The sequence below is a fragment of the Carassius gibelio genome, chromosome A16, assembly GCF_023724105.1.
Source record: "Carassius gibelio isolate Cgi1373 ecotype wild population from Czech Republic chromosome A16, carGib1.2-hapl.c, whole genome shotgun sequence".
Classification (NCBI taxonomy): Eukaryota; Metazoa; Chordata; class Actinopteri; order Cypriniformes; family Cyprinidae; genus Carassius; species Carassius gibelio.
The window spans coordinates 8210529-8228982 of record NC_068386.1 but is presented as its reverse complement, the minus strand read 5'-3'; the positions used below and the strand labels follow the sequence as shown (position 1 = coordinate 8228982).

The window sequence follows — 18454 nt, the reverse complement described above, 5'->3', positions numbered from 1 at the left end:
ATTATACAGCATACAGACATTTTCTTCAAGTCTGGCCTTCCTGTAGCAAAAGCAATAGAGCATGCCTGACAACACCAAGATTATGGGTTTCATTTTCAGGAAAAGTAAGGACTTTTTTTTTTTTAAGGTTAACTCTGAATACAGTTTTAGTCACTTTGAATAAAATGAATAAAAGCATAGCTGTTAATGTAAACCTTAAAACACGACACAATGACTAACCCAAAACGCCTGTGAAAATTAAATGTAGAAAATTTCCTTATATCAACATGGTCCTTTTCTTAAAGTGTAGATTTTTCAGTTTCCAGACCCTTAAATACATGTTCCACGTGAGCTGTCAAATGTTTTAAAACTCATCTCGTCATTTCAAGGGAGATTTATTAACAATGTAAATAAAAGGTACAGTGAGGTCTAACACTGGAAGTTTTCAACCATCCAGATAAAAAAGGCTAAGCATAACATGGAGCCTTTAAGATCTGTAGTGTACATTCACATGACTTCCAGAGCCTTAATTTCAGCTGAACTGATTGAAACTACATGGCATTTGAGTAGATGCTGTTGCTGTTGTTGATGGTCTCCACTTGGTCAGAGCGAGCGATGAAGGTAATGAGCATGTTCTGGAGCATCTCAGCTCTCATCTTGCTGATATGCAGGACCTCCTCATGATTCACTTTCTCCTCATGACTGTAGTCCAGAGAAACCTTGTTGGTGATGAGTGAGAGACCCAGGACCCGCAGTCCGCAATGCTTGGCTACAGTCACCTCAGGAACCGTGCTCATGCCTGAAAGGGCAGCAGGAGGAAAGGAGAAAGAGAAAAAGACTCTTAATTAAATGGCAGTCATCTCTGTTATGGCAAAGTAGGTGATTCATTAATAAAGCAGACCGGGTCTGGGTCTCGCTGATACAGCAATGAGGAACTGACTATACACTGCTGTGATTCATTTATTTATTGTACATACTACTATAGAATTTACTGATTTATATATGAAATTTTAGTTTCTGTAATTTTTTTTTATTTTATTTTTTGTGCTTTTGTCATTTTATTTCTTAATTTCTTTCTTCATTTACTTATTTCAGTTATTGAATTATTAGGCACATTGTCTAATTAAAATTTTTCACATTTTGTTTGTTTTCATCACCACCTTTCATGTATCCAGTTAAATAATCAAATTAAAACAATGAACACACGATCCTGTTCCTCTTTAATTTTTTTTATGTGTTTTTGCCACTTTTTTCCTTGTGTACTGATTGTCCATACCAACAGAGTCGCTCCCCAAGATGTGTAGCATGCGTGCCTCAGCGATGGTCTCAAAGTTGGGTCCACTAACCATACAGTAGACACCCTCACGCACAAAATTAGAGTAGCCCAGCTCAGCAGTGATGTCCAAAACAAGTTTCCTCAGGTCTTTGCTGTATGCGTCAGACATGCAAGGAAACCGGATCCCAAATCTGAGGAAGAGATTATAAAACAGAAAATAGTACTGTCAAATATTTCATACTTTTAATCACATTTTATTCTGCCGTTTTCTGTCCCTTATCTGCATACCGTTCATCATTGGGTCCACACAGTGGGTGCTGTCCAGCAAACCCTGGCAAGTTAATATGGTCTTTAATGACCATGATGTCTCCCACTTTGAAATCCTGACAAAGACCTCCCGAGGCATTTGTCACAGCAATGGTCTCCACACCCATCAGTTTAAAGATCCGTACGGGGAACGTAACCTGGAAAAATTCCCACAGAAAATACAAGATGTTACTTACAGCACAGAAAGTCTCTGACTAAAATTATTAAATTAATGATTTTTATTAAGCCTTTGCCTCTTAGGTTCAGACATATTTAATGGAATATATGGAAGATAAAGATGTAAAAATAGCATGTGGTATGTGCGGTTTGTTTCTGCATCTTCTCATATTTGGACAAGAAAAGAATCAAAAGTACATAAATAAAGCAAAACAAGGGGCCAACACGGGGTCATTGACAAGGTGAACTAAGCAGTCACCATGGGGCACCACCATCTGAAGGGGGCGCCAATTAGTGTCCAAAGGGTTAGTTAACCCAAATTTTACATTTTGTCATCATTTGCTCATTCTCAAGTTATTCCAAACGACCAAAACCCCTATGAGATTCTGTTCTGTTGGCACCAAAGATATTTTGAAACATTTTGGCCAGGAATATTTTGAATAATCGTGTCATTATTCATGAATATACTAGAAACATTATAAACATTTTGACTTAGTTTACATAATGAATGAATGAATGTGGGTGTGTTTTATTAATTCTTAAACATATTCATCTAATTGACTTCAAAATGTATTTACTTCTCAGTTAAGATCTAAATTATGGTGTCAAAATGGTCTTAAATGTCCCTGGACCAACATTTATTTATGTGTTTAGACATTTGTTTGTAACTAAATATGGCAACATGCACAGGCCTAATTGTGCAATGGGTTTCCACGGTGTCTCATAGTTTTAGGCAGGTATTAAATAAGCTTTGGTGATTCTAAATCGGATAAATATAGGATTGTAAAGCAGAGAGCCATTAAGGGAGGTGTCAGTGCAGGCAGGAGATGAATAATGAACTTGCGGGCTCAGTACAGCACAGCTCAATAGGGATGTCACAGTCTGTCAGCTTGCTCTCCAGCTGATGAACCAGGGTGGATGTGCCTCATTACAGCTATACACAGATGGGTCACCACCGGGGTGGACCCAAGAAAATACACCCCAATTTGATACCCTCTAAATCAAAGCTGACTTCTTTGCGGAACTCTCAGAGATCATATCGCTTCAGTCTTTAACTCCCCTGGAAGAATTGGTCTAGGTGTTGCATTATAGGTCTATAGATGGTCCGTTGATTACCTGTCACCAGCAGCCTGATAAATGTGCACAATTAAGGAGTAATGAAAATATGTCTATAAGACAATTTTGTATGTCTTGGCACTGTGTCATGAATTGGCATACATTTCAATTTCATACAGACAAGAAGGGATGAATTCACTAAGAATGAATTGCGCTCGCTCACGCATCTGTAGTCTTTTAGCACTTGATTCACTGATTTATGCACATTAGATATGAGAAAAATTACAGAAATTCTATTATGCCTGATTTCTGCAAGCAATGTAAATTGTGCCAAAATAGTGTTAAATAAATAGCAATCCCACAACTAGAATTATCCCAATGAATTAAATTGAATTAATCATCGTCTGTTTAAACTGAACATGGTTTAGTGAACAATAAGCAAGAATATTTCACAATCATACATTATTAAATAAATAAATATACACATTGTGTACACATTTAATATTGATGAGTTGAAATTATATATTTTTTTACTTACTGAAATTAAAATATAACTGAAATTCTTTTAACTTACACCGCATTTTTAGAACGAGACATGAGAGATGAGACCCGATTGTGACGTTTAAATATGTGTCTGCGTTTTTTGCATTTTGTGTGAACGTCCCTTTAACAGTTTAAATAAGCCCTGTAAATGCATCTGAACCCCATAAAGCTGCTTTACTTGCTGCAGAGAAACAGAGGTCATTGAAAGACCTAAACAAGCTCGACTGTCCAATTACCCTCCACGGCACATCTCTCCATAACAAAGAGTTCACTGAAGCAAGCCATAATAACTGTTTGTGTTACCAAGGGCAAACGTGAAAGCAAGTTAAACTGTAAATGAAATGAGTCGGGTGCACTTTTAGGGCACGGGGAGTTGGCATAGATTTGCACAGTGACTCACAGAATAAAGTCAGCTAAAGGGAAATGAACAGTGGACTGAAGGTACATTTACAAACATGCTGTCACAGTTTGACAAAGGATTGAAAAAACAGATTGGTCGAGCTCCTGCTTATTATAAGAGGAGCTTCAAAATTTCAGCTTTTGCGCAAAAAAAATATGGGGGCTTGTTTGAACGAGCCTTTTTAGGAGGGTGTGGACAAGTCTTAACTTTTATAAAGAATATCTCTTTGGATTTGACACTTTATTCTTTGCAGCTTTACAGATCTTCTTTATGCACCAAGAGCTTGAAACACTCCAAAGAGAAAGGAAAAACTGAAATCGCATCATAATTTCTAACAATAAATACATTAAAAAAATTTTTAATGAATAAATGAATATTACAAAAGCTCATAACAAAATTGCTAAAGACTGAACTATATATTAAACATAATTAGCAACTATATAAAATATAATAACTGGGAATATGAAAGATAAAGCTAATTCAAAATATGAATAAACATAAACAGTTCTAAAATGCGTATTATTATCAGCATCAAGCTAAATTCATAACCTTTCAGCATTTTACTTTTAGGTTCACAATTAAAAAAAATATTGGGCTGGTTCGTCCACACAATATTTGTCTTTTTAAATGCAAAAAGGTAAATTAAAAACGCATGTACTTGTCAGACAAATGTTAGGAAGTTGCACTAGCTATGCTAATTACTCATTTATTAATGGGTGAAAATATAACAAAAAATATTATTTTCAACATTTGCCTGTGAAGATCTGAGAATCACTAAGTGTATTCATGCATCCTGTTTAGGACTGGTAATGGGATTCAGTGTCAGTGTGTTTTATATGCCACAGCTAAGACATTAAATACAAAATAGTGTTTTGAAAGGCTGGAGTTTGCTAATGCAGGGTGTTTATGGATTTAATGCCCTAGCAGCATATTAAGAGTGAAAAGCTCTTGACTGGCTGAAGAGGGCATGTGGCCATGACAACTGATTGTAATGCATTGTCTCATGTTGACAGGGCTGCAATTACAGTGCCAGTCTCACCCCAGGGCAAGAGGTTGTAGATTCCTCTGTAATTCATTAAAAAATGGCTTTCTGGCCCCATGTGCAACAGATAAATTATTCCCCTGGACAGACTTTGATGGAGAGAAAGCCAAGAGCTCACATAATTCATGCTGCTTATTTGAATTCCGGATTATATTAACATGGAAAACTGGTAAATTAACCAAAACTTTCAACTGATTTAAAAATGTATTCACAATGAATATAATATTTTTCATTGTTAACATGTTAAGGAATGCAGTTCCATTTAAAATGAAAACAAAACAGAAAATATGGTCCGTGGTTGGTTGAAATGGATAACAAGTAAACTGAATGTTGTCAATGAACTGCTTTGATATGAGAATGACAGCAGCAGTGTTCAGATAATTTCTTCTTCGCACCTGTATTCTCAGCATTCAGCCTCTGTATTCATGTGTTGTGGCTCATGATTGTGACAGATAAAGTTAATCGCCCATACAGGAGGTAACAGCTCTTTTCTGTTTTTACAAATATGCCCAGTTTACAATAAGTTCACTTGTCCTTGAGGTGATTCAAAGAGAAGCTAATGCCGTTTCTTGAAACATACGGCACAATACGTTGAAACACAGATGCCCCCGAAATGGGGTTTGTGAAATAGATTTTACTTCAAGTAAAGAAGCCACTGAGTTTGTTGCAATTGAAGCTGTGGTATTACCTGCAACAGAGGCATCAAACCGTTTATTTGAGCTCACCTTACACAATGAGTAACCCTCGTAGAGATGAAACCTTCCTTGCATGAAGACACATGACTTGCCTTTGATTTGACCAAACACCAGGCACCCTTCATGACCAGGAACTATAAATAAAAAGACAAACATATAAGTAAAAAACAATAGGTAAAATTTTTTGCAGGTATTTTTATATTATAATATATAAAAATTGTAATTCAAGTACATGATTAAGTCCTAAGATACCACCATGAGGAAAGAATTTCACGAGTAACACGAATACCAAGTAACACTAATACATTTAGTCTGTAAATATTTCCCTGTGACACTTTTATATTGATTTGCTTTATAGCATCATGTGATGTATGAATCGGTTTGATGATAAAATGCACTGTATCGGGCTCTAAAGCTGTCTTTACCTGATTAAGAACCTGCTGCTGTAAAGCATTTAGTCTTTGCTGTCTCCCTAATATATTGCGTCTACCTAAGGGGTTACTCATCTAATCCATAACCTCTCCGTAATGAGTAAAAAAGGGTCAGATGCTGCCATTGATAACAGAAGCCATCTAATGCTTTTCCATAATGTAACGTTAAATGACTAATGACTGATCCCAAGTCTCAGAGGTCCTGCTGGCTTGGCTGTATTTCAAAGTTCATCAATTTGCATTTGCATGTTCACTTTGCTCATTCAACATCGGAAAAGTTGATATCTGCTGCTTTGGGATGACTGCTGATGTCATCAAGGATGGCATTAGTGTGACTGATTGAGTATCATTAGTGTGCAAACAGGTGGAGAAAACATTGTTTTCTACATTGATGAGCAAATAGGAGGCTGCAGTTTGTTAGTGGCTTCACGAACTTACTTTGACATGGAGCTTATGTAAATATAACCTTGAATTTTGGCTGATGCGATTTGTTTGGCCCTAAAACCTGCAGCGTAATGAGGTTCTACTGGAATAATGGCTCTGTTTTTCCAGGGGCCGATTCCTCTTTTCTTGCATGAGCATTGACGAATGACTCTGAGAAAAAAAAAAAACTCACTCAGAGAGGTAGGTTATTACACTCACCGTGAAATGTATTTCCTGCAACATTGTAAAAATGAATGAGACGTTTCAGTGCATGCTGCCTGGGCAGATTGTCTATCTATCTATCTAATATATAATATATAATTCTAATATACATATAATTATATACAAAAATATGCACTAAAATAATATTATTAACCATGTATACATATTAATATTATATCTGTATAATCACGTTAAAACGAAAAATTTTTTTTTACCTGTAGCAGTTACACGTGAGTATATATTCTATTCTGTACATCTTTAAACTGTCTTAAACTGTCACTACATAAGTTAATTTGTTGATAGGCCACATTTTCAAGAATTTAAGTTTTTACATCTATATGGTGTATAGTGACACTAAAGTGATTTGATTTTTGATTTGACACTTGGTGATTTATATGAATGATGCAATGGGCAATGTGAAGAATTTATTATTTAAAAAATGAGCACTGAGCACAGAGCATCCATAGTTCTCATTATTCAACCTGTCAGTCATTTCTCTGTTGGTCTCCATAAACCAGCTAATTTAAATTATGAAGTGGATTAGAAAAAGAAGGACAACACAAATGGATTCTAAGACCCTTATTATACTTTCCTTTAATTACAAGTGCTCTTATTCTTCAGCCATCATTCAAGTACACACACACGCACACACACACACACCTGCTACAGGTGGTGCAAATATCATGTGATTCTTCAGAATGCTTCTCAAGATTATTCACCTCGCTGTATAAATATTTAAACCTGTCCAAGATATCATAGTATGAACTCCCTGTGGCAGATATTAGAGCCTATTTTTGCTCCAGTCATGATATTTTATTCATAGGCAGTAGTTATTCATTTTATAGCTCACATTAGCAGGAGCTGGACATAATTTGTTAACCGTACAATACAATGAGGGACAGAATGAAAACCTCTTGCTTTCAGATTCGCTCCCTGCATGAGCAACAACTCCTGTATCAGCTAGCGGCTTTTTTAACGACCTAACATGCTGACTGAAATGACCACACTGTGTAAATTACCAACTATACAAAACAAGAAAGAAAGAAAGAAAGAAAGAAAGTGGTGTAAACTGTTCCTCCAGTTCGGCTCTGATACGTTTCCATGGATCCATTACCTGTGCTGACTGGGAAATTGGGAATGTCCTCATAGCGGAAGGTCTGTTTATTTGAGACACTGTCTGCGAGAAGTCCCAGTCCAGAGCCGCACACGATAGCTATCTTTGGTCTGTGTCTCGTCCTGCTCAGCAGCCATTCTGTAGTCAGTTTGCAGTCATCAAAGGAACAGCAGCTGAGTCAGGAGAAAGAAAGAATGATGGCCAGATACATTAGAACAGGTCACATTGATAACTGCTCAAATGATGTCAGATAAGAGGCTAAGTGGCAATATAGAGTCTTCTGATTATTAGTCAGTGCTTACAATGAGAAACATGACAATCTTTCAAAATGCAAACTCAACATCACAATAAGTTCAAAGCATCAAGATAAAAAAAATTATTGACTGGTTTATTTTGAAATGTTAAAACAAAAGCAATATATTCATATTGTATTCATATTATATTTAATTTGTGGAATCCCAGATCATTTGAAAACCATTTATTTGTTAATGTTGTTTTTAGAATAAATAAATAAATATTCATTAGAACAAGATACAAATCCAAGTTTACTTTAAAAGCATTTAATAATATTAATATTAAAATATGATAGTTTTTTAAAGATCATTATCTTGTGTATTTGATGTAACAGAATATGCTGACATGCTTTAATGTTAGAAAAACACATAATTTTTCAAATACTATACATTATTGTAGGTCCTCTATGCCACAGCTCTCTCAAAAACATCGTTTTCTACAAAGTCCCTCCTTCTGACAAGTGCAGTCTGCTCTGATTGGCCAACTGACCCAGTGCATTGTGATTGGCCGATCACCACAAGCACTTGTCGGAAATGTAACGCCCCTTTTCATAACCGCGAGCTTCATCTTTCAAAATAAATGTAAGGAAAGTTAATAATGTCCATAGTTTTGCCATCAGTTCAAGCCAGAAAGGGGAACAAAGTCATGTGACAGACACAGTGATGAAGCTTGTATGTGTTTGCAGTACACAAGCCTCAGACGGGTAAGACATCTGATTCCACTGTGAGTGACCTTGTCTCTTTCTCTCTCTCTCTCTCTCTCTCTCTGTCTCTCTCTCTCACTCTCTCTCTCTCTCAATCACACACACACATGCGCTCTCACACACCCACACACACACGCAACGCACAAAACTCCGCATTTGAACATTCAATAGCAAATACTTAAACTAATAATAATTCATACTTACAGTAGCTGATTCAGAAGTGCCAGATTGTCTTAGTAAAGTCAGAATTACCCCCTCTCCTAGGTTCATGAAACGGTCATCCATAAAATGCGTTGCTGTTCTCTGGTATGTAATCTTAAAGATTCCTAAATGCAATTACTTTAGGAAGGCTAAATAAAGTGCTTTTGCCTAGATACACACAGCATCTCCCTGACATTGCTGCTTCAACACTAACTGCGGTTTCTGAAATCATGCCTTTTTTCTTTGTTTGACCATTTTAGCGGCATTACACAAATATTTCCACATAGTGACGTAGACATGTATATATATATATATATATATATATATATATATATATATATATATATATATATATATATATATATGTATACTGGAAAACAAGAAAAATACAGATTAATAATAATAATTATTATTATTATTATTCTTTTATATAAAAAATAGGATTTGTGATCAGATATCAGTACACAATACAAAAATACAGAAAAGACCTTCACATTAATGTATAAACAATCAAGCTCTACTTTGACAGCTCACAATAACTGTGCTGTAGAAGACCACATCATTTTTATTATGTCTCAAGATTTCCAGTCAGTTATGAAAATCGAATGCCATATAATTCACACCAGAAATTAACTAATATGAATGAAACCTCAGAGACTCTATTGATATTTGAAAACTGGATGGTTGCAAAAATCTGAAAATATAAACCTGAAATATTTGTGGTTGAATAGATACAGCTGAATAAGTAAAAGCTAAGAAGACAGTGAAAATGCAAATAGTGGACACATTCAGAGTTTCTGAATGGAGTTTTGAAGAGTCCAAAATGCAAATTTACAGCATGCGATTTTCAAGGCTCCATGTAATTTGCATCTCATTTAAAGATAATTCTGCTCAATATTGTGACTCAGCTGTGTTTGTCAGGCCTGATATATTTTTATTGACCATTACAGATTTGATTAAATGCATAAGAGATCTAAGATAACAGCTGTGAATTAAAATTACATTATCTATACTGACACTTTTAGCTCAGTAGTAAATGTAAAAATACTTTTTCATCTGTAAAGTTTTTAATAATAATTGCTTTATACATTAACTTTTTTATGTAAATTATAACAATGACATAAAACTAAAATTTACCATGAGTTTTCCTTGGTGTGCATGATCTCAGTCAAAGGTGGTCACTGGCTGATAGCACCTGGAAAACGTGTGTACTTGTCTTATCAGAACAGATAAGAGACAGAAAGAGAGAGAGAGAGAGAGAGAGAATAACCTCTCAAAGGACTTTAAGGTCTTGTCTCATTGGCTGCGTAAATGTATAGTGGAAAATCTCCATATTTTTCTAAGAAATTATATGACTCCCCTTTGAAACTTTACCTTCAGACACACACACACACACACAAATAAGAATACATTTTCCAGTAAGTTTTCATTTTCTGCTAAATCAATAGAATTACATTTTCCATTCTAAATCAATAGAATAGATTTTTTCCCCAATGAATTTTCAAATATTTTGCTTTGTAGAAGCTGTACAATGACCATAGCTTGAAAAAAAATAATGAAAACACATAGTCTACCCACACCAGTCAATAAGACTGTCAGAAGGGGCAGAGTGACTTATAGTATGGTAAATATGAAACATGTTTACATGTTTGTGCACTTTGCTGAGCTGTGCCATTACTGAATACATAATAGCTTAGAGCCTCATGGTCCATTATAAATCGCCAATGCTTTTATACTGGCTTGGAAAAGTATTGGCACACTCAGTACTGGAGCAGTGCAACTCGAAATCTTAATACTCTGATGCATTTACAGCAGTGTCTGAGACATCATTTCTACACAGAGATATTGAGCTGATAACTTACTGTAATACAGAAAATAACCTAACCTGAACATTATATCAGAAAGCACAGTTAAGCAAAATACCTAACTTGTTTTTCACAAAATTACTAAATAATGACTGTTTTTGTAAATGTATTTACAGCTCAGTATCAGGGCTCTTTTTGTTCCAGGGGTCCAAGGTAGTTGCTGTCAATGAGTAACATACCCAGATGTTAAATTATGTAACAGTTAAATGATGTCCACATCACACATAGCATAGATTGACCACAGGGACAGAAAAGTGATTACTCATTCATTCAACTTCACTGAGTTCAGATGGTTCAAATGTTATCTTGCTCTTTGTCAAGCATATTTCCAGCTGAAAACAAACATAGGAAACGGAACAGATCTGTGTGAGCTTAGCATACACACATAAGCTAACTATTAACCTAACTCTGTTAGCAAGGTCAACTCACTACCAAGTGAACTCAAGTTTAAACTCACAATTATGAGAAACAAATTCCCAATTACCTTTTTTTTATTTTTGTATTCCATTGCAGAAACAAACTTCCATAAATTAGGGTTGTTTTAAATATAAATAATATTTCAATATTTTCATCATATGTCTTGGTGAGATAAGACTATCTCTCTGTTGATTGATATGGTCAGATTTGTCAAGCAAACACAATCTGAACCTCTGTGTTGCTATTCGGCTGGAGGCCCTGTGGGGAGGATGGGTGAGACTGGTCGTGACAGTTTGTCCAGACGTACAGTCTGCCAGCTGTCTCACCAACATGTGCTGGCAGCGCAGTGGGGTCCCACCCAAACAAGCTTCTACCAACCCAACAGGAGAAGGGAGTGTGAGCATGAAGTCAAGGTAAATGAATGCATAACAGTGTATGTTGTGTTGCACGTGTGTGTGTGTGTTGTGTAAAGGATGATTTGGTGTTGATACCAAACATGCCATCTGTTCACTCATCACCACATAGCTGGTTAGTTGGCACTGCAAGTGAGAAAGGCTCTATATTAAGTAACTTGACAGTGTCTATTAGCATGCAACACTCAATCACTCCAAACACAACAAAACAATATTTGAATAAATATGAATTTCAAAACACAATTTTACCCAACACTAACTTTTCTCCATGAAAGTGATTCTTCTACCATGCTGTGAACCACATTATTTCTATTAGATTTTAATAATAATGCATGCTTTTTAAAAACAATAAATTATATGATACATTCCACAAGTAAAATTAAATCTCTTTTGAACATCGCGTAATATTGTGCTACATGAGTGCATTAATTTGCGCTCACAGAAGGAAGTAATACAGGTTTGGAACAACATGAGCGTGAGTAACCGGTGACAGAACTTTTTGAGGTGAATTATTCTTTATCCTTTGTTCCTTTTATCTGCTGGGCAGCCCTGGCTGATGTCAAGTCTGAAACCTCTGGACTGTCCTTGCTGATTTTTCCACATAAAAAAGCAATTTGTAACTTAAGATAACTACTACTAATAATGACAGTTTACTAAGTGTCAATAGATTCTTACTTTTGAATCAATATTTGATATATTCTCCCTCTATTCCTCTTTTCCTCCACCTCTCCTCAGACTTTGGTGCTTGTTTAACTGCAAAAATCTCTGGGGGGCATTTTAAACAATAATATTTCGGCTTTTCACTCATATTGTATTTAGATCTTCTGCCGATATAGTGCATCCTGAAATCAAGGCCACAGTGTGGGCACATGCAAAATCAGATATTGCATATCCAACCCAGTTCAGAATAAAAAACAAACATGAGTAAAAGTCAAATTTCCTTTGTTGTCCATAGATTAATCATCAAGAAGTTTCTTTACCAATGAACTCGACAAATCAAGACTCAATTACATTTCAATAGTGCAAACTGTTAATGCAAACAGGGAAGCACATCCAGATCCATAATTCTGTGCATCACATCAGGAATTTCTCAGCTGAGAGCTCAGGACTAATATAATCATTTATTAATAATGATCTTACAGCCATTGTTAGACTGTACATGATTCTGATATTATTTATTACTGATTTAAAAATGTGGACATTTTCTATAGATCTTAGTCAAATTCTGACACGAATGAAAAAGAAGCTGTGGATTAAAATACAGTGTTTTCAATGGATTATATTGTTGTTTAACAACACACCGATTGTTCAGCTGACGAAACGTCTTTCAGGAAAGAAATTTCATTAGACAAGAGCTCCACAAAGAAGTTTCAAAGATTTGAGTTGTAAAAAAATTATGTGCCATTTGTAAAGACCATAAGATTACCTCCACATCTTTGTTTTCATCCGAACAAAATTCAAAATGGTTTCTAACCTGATTAAGATATATCAAAAAAAACTAAAAAATAAATAAATAAATGCATGGAACCTTTACATTTACATCATAAATAAGATTGAAAATAGCCTGTAATATTAATTTAATGTAGGATCTAGAAAAAATCTTGTCGTGATCAAACCAGAAAAATGTAAAATAAATTAACAAAAAAATTTTTTTTACGTTTGGGCTCATAAATATCAATATTAGATCTACTGCTAGGCTATATGATGGTGTCATATTTAAAGCCAGGACTGAAATCTTTGATGCTAAGCAGTTTTGTATAGTCAAAGGTTATATGAGAGGAGAAGGAATCAGATTGTGAATTTGTCATTTCATTATTGTCCTCCTTATGCACTGACACACAAACGCACGCACACACACACGCACGCACGCACACGCACGCACAGAAGTGCTTGAGAACAGCAACTCCAAACTTCAATCATGGAAACATATTTATACCACTCCAACGCTAGACACCCATTTTTTGTGACACAGAAAATGTCTTGTGTAATGTCAAGGAACACATTTTCCCCCAAAATGCTTAATGTTCCTTGAATTGATTTTTCTCCTGGTAAATCAGACAGGGAAATAGGGAAATTACTTTTTGATAAGTTACATGTGAAACACCACTTTCTATTCATCTCTGATTACATTCAGTTGCAAATTAATTCAGATGTTCACCTCATCTCATCCAGTTTAAATATTTTTAATGCAATTAAAATGTAATAGGGCTGCTGCAGTCTACCAAATTATATTTTACAATAAGCACTATAAATATCAGCTTATTTTTTTCATAGTTATAGACAGTGTTGTGTGTGATTCCTTTTACTATGCTGTAAATAAGTTTGGGAAAAGGGAATTTGGGCACTGGCAATGGTCTTGATCCATGAATTATATGTTTGTCATGCAACTTAGTTGTCAAATCTGTCAAAAAGCCCCTCACCATCATGAAATATGCATGAGAGTGAAGAAAACGTGATAACATTTCCAGTAAGTGAAAGCTTGGTATTTACGTTTCTGTGGGGTTTAGGGAAAGAACATTTTAATGAACTGACAACAAGACAGCCCTATAAATCCTTACAAGTATTAAGAAATAATAGTGTTTTTGAGATTTGTCTTAAGGTTTTCTGAAGAAAATGTGAGTAGTTCTCGCCAAGGTCGTCTGAGTGGTTGCTAGGGTGTTGCTAAGGTATTCTGAGTAGCCTAATTGATAGGACTTTGCTAGAATGTCTTAAAAGTCTTAAAGGTCCCATGACATGGATTATTTCCTTTTCTTTAAATGCTTTTTAATGTTTCCTTAGGTGTACTTATATTGTTAGTATGATTTTTACATTTAAAATTTAGAAATAAAAAGCATTTTTATATCCTTTTATCCTGGCTTGAATGCTCTGTTTGAAGGGGCGTGTCTGCTGTGATCTCGTCATTATTGCAACACGTTTTCTCTCACAAAATGCTTTCACCACAACTAACAGCAAACACATGAATACAGACTGTAACAGGACTGTAAAATAAAGTGCTACCATTTCTCCTTATAACGTCACAAGGAGGAGATTCAAGATCAGTCCGGTTGAGCTTCCATTTTCTCAAAGGCAGAGAAAGATAACAAAATCTCGATTTACACCAATTAAAATTTCTAGAAACTTGGGGACCATATACAGGCTAGGGGAACTCATATTAATGTAAAAAAAAAAAAAAAAAAAACTCAGAAAGTGAAATTTTCATGTCATGGGACCTTTAAAACCGTTAATGAGAATTGGAAATCATAGTGTAAAGGCATGTAATGAAAGTTCACCCTATTGTCTAAATGTATTTTATAGAAATGATTTGTGAACAGGTGTTCTGACCTTGTAATGTTTCAGAATATTGAATATTTTATCAGGATGTAACTGTACCTTCTGGTTCATCTGCTTCTATCTTTGAGTGCAATGCACCTCAAAATCCATCAACAACCAATGCATAGAAGCAAGTACCCGCTTTAAATTTTTGGGATAATCTGTTACATTAGGATGTATGTCATAATAATACGGAATGGAAGATGTGTTTTTACTTCTGTTTTATAGGGACTTTAAGATTTACAAGAGCTTTGTCCCAAGCACTTCTTCTCATTAACAGTTTTATAACATCAGCCTTCAAATAAGAGGAATAAAATGCCAGGATGTAATAAGAAAACAGTGTTTGGGTGTCCCATACTGAGCTCACTTGCTAAAAACAGTTGGCATTCTCCCATGTTTTTAACTTCACAGGAAGGAAAATATATAAAATTTTGTTTTGAACTTCACTGTGATGATTTCCTCTCAGTTTTGGGTGATGCTTAAAAAGAGGGTTATTGTTGTTGCTCATAGATTGTTTCTAGAAGAGCTGCTGTTGAATATGTGAATGAGATAATTTCCCTTCTTCATCCTATATAGCAGGGGTCACCGAACTCGGTCCTGGGAGGGCCGTGTTCTGCAGTTTTCAGCTCCAACCCTAATCAAAAACACCTGAACAAGCTAATCAAGGTCTTACTAGGTATAATTGAAACTTCCAGGCAGGAGTGTTGAGGCAAGTTGGAGCTAAACATCAAACTAGTACTTCAGGAGGTTAAGTCTATTAGAGTGAGTTAAAGCCTGCTGATTGCAAACTCAACATGAAGAGTCACAGGGGCTTAGCTTGGGGAAAGTTCAAGAAAAGGCGAAGGCTGTCCACTTAGCTGGCTGGATATTGACAGTGATTGAAAAATCATATTTGACATTTGAGTACATCATCATTTTTATGTTATTTTTATGCTATGCATGTCAATCGCATGCATTCTTTGAATGTTGAACAAAAAGAGCTTCTGTATTGCTAAAAGGTGGGGAGGGGGAACACATATGTAGAAATCCATTTGAAAAGTCACCATACATACCAAATATAATATCTATTATATTTATGATTTATGTAGAATGTATGAACCACTATCCATGATCTATTAACTAGGGGATGGAAACATTGATTTTAGCAGTCTTATTATGATATAAACACACTTAGTTTTTGAGAAACCTCTTTTTCTCATAAAGAGATATTCTGGGGATATATACTGGAATTAATATATCAATGGGTTAAAATAACAGATTGTGTTTAAAAATAGAAGATTTTGACTCTGTGACCTCATACAAAATGTTGCTTCTAGGCAGTTATTGAGTATTGCATGTTTTATACAATCAATGTTTCTCATTCTGAGCTCAACACGAGGTTTGAAATACAGTAAGGACAAGTGAGTGCAACAATCACGGGTTAAAGACCAGATGTGACTGCAGAGATCTTTTTAACTGAAAAATTTATTTCTGTGTAATCAGATCAGAAAATACCCACCAGCTTTAATGGTCCACTCAGACTTTCCCACCATTTTCTTGGTGGCAGATGGTTTTGGCACGCCTCAGGCATGTTTGTGCCACAGGTGAGCATCACCTCCATCTTAAAGATGAGAGAATGCTCATTGTGGAGATGAAAGGGTTAGATTTTGAGTGTTGACATGCTGTCGGAGGATATCATTGGAGGGATGACAGTTCAGTGATGGGAGAATAGACGATCAAGCCTTCCTCATCTTGCTACTTGTTATCTGTCGCTGGTGTGTCATGAAAACATGTACTTCCATAATCTCTCTTCAGGGATTCCTCACTAAAATGTTGCTCCCTCTGCAACAGATCTGTACAGGGACATGTTTTTTTTACCTTCTCATTGTCCATATGGCTATAAACCTGAAAAGAAATCCCTGTGGCGACAAATTAGCAATTATTTTCTCATGATATGACCATTATGAGATATGGCCAATAAGATGTCAAGCTAGAAACATACATCAGATGGTCAGATGTGTTTGACACGTTACAAATTGTGAAAAACTGGCTCTTTTTCTGTCAGTGGTCTGGTGGCAGAAATTCATTTCGTCCCATACCTTTTCGGTAAAAGAAAAAGAAAAAGAAAAGAAAAATCTATAGTCATATTCTATAAAGAAACTGACATATACTGTAATAACCCCACACTGAGAATATTCACTGGCATAGCAATGTGGTCTCCACTACATAGGTCATGAATATGGGCCTTTTTGTTTTTGTTTTTCAGTAACAATAGTAGTATTTTATACCCAGTATAAATAACTGATATAAGTGTTAGGAAAATCAGAGAACATTTGGTCCTCAGGCAAAAAACAAATGCAAGTAATTTTGGTTCAAGCTTTTTCAAAAGGAAGTCCCTGCAGGCAGCTGAGGCACATGTCATCTTTTTGTGCTTTTGACCTGAGAGAAATCGAGAAGTGTCATTCCTCTAATGCCTGACAAGCTGAGAAAGGTTAATGGTCATGTATTTCGGGAACATGATTCATTCTGTTTCACCTTATCTGAATGAGAGACTCACGTGGGTTTGCATATCTTTGAATTCATTAGAGCCCATTAGCGACAGGGCTTGTTATAGGCTGATCCATTGCTATATTCAGGATGTGGGGGGCTTTTGTTCTTCAAATGCCAAACGCTTAACGAGTGTGCACCACAGCTACACTACCTTGAACAGAGATCAGGTTTTTAGAGAAAATAAAACGAGACAGAGGATAGACAAGACCAGAAAGTAAAGAGGAAACTTTCAGATGTTTGACAGAATTACTAAATGACAGGAGAATATGATTTGGTAAATAGATGAATATATTTACCATCATTTAAATTATTTAAATTGGAGGATGATAATTTAGGCCAACTCATCAGTATAAAACAAAGCATTTGAGTAACAGTGTAATGCACTGCATAGATGAGTCTAAAAGGCAGTCAAAGTTGTTTTGCATCGATGACAGTGTGTAGTTTCCCCTCAGTCATACAGTGAGTTGTGCTATTGGGAGTGCATTGCTATTCTAATCTCGGTGGTGTTTACATCCCAGTGTTATAATTTCACACATGATCACACACACATACACACGCTCTGATGCTTGGACATGCAGTGCTGACTTTCCACAAGCAGATGCTCTCTCCTGCCACATCTGCTAAGAACAAATACAGAAGTGATGATAAAATAGCATACTTTGCTTTTCATAAGCCTACATAAATTAGTTATTATATTATATCGACTCAGTGAAGTCAAGTCAGCTGGTCATATATATATATAAAAAAAAAAAAACACCAATTCACATTCTTTCACCTTTTGACCCAATACTTTTAAAGCACTGGTTTCATTGCTGATGGAAAATTCAGATATTAAATTTAACCCTGATATAAAGGCTTAAACCAGTGAAAGCAACTATTACAAGTACATCACATGAACCTGTCAATTTTCGAACTTTATGACTCCTATTAATCTTGCCATCTGCCTCCCCAGCCTTGTGTTTTCATGAGTGGTTCGCTTCAGATGGGAAAAGGCCTACACAGTGGCATCATTATGCCCGCTCATCCCAACTGCTTTTTATAGGTTATTGATTTCATAAT

General features: G+C 35.6%; 1 protein-coding gene across 1 annotated transcript; it reads right to left on the bottom strand.

The window, feature by feature from the left end:
* Positions 1-358: 358 nt before the first annotated feature.
* LOC128030487 (purine nucleoside phosphorylase-like) lies at positions 359-10151 on the bottom strand. The gene is made up of 6 exons (XM_052618167.1): positions 10000-10151; positions 7665-7837; positions 5505-5608; positions 1544-1719; positions 1256-1446; positions 359-778 (listed from the first exon to the last, which is right to left on the bottom strand). The coding sequence occupies exons 1-6, from the start codon at positions 10020-10022 to the stop codon at positions 531-533; spliced, it is 915 nt and encodes a 304-aa protein (XP_052474127.1). The 5' UTR covers positions 10023-10151; the 3' UTR covers positions 359-530.
* Positions 10152-18454: the final 8303 nt, after the last annotated feature.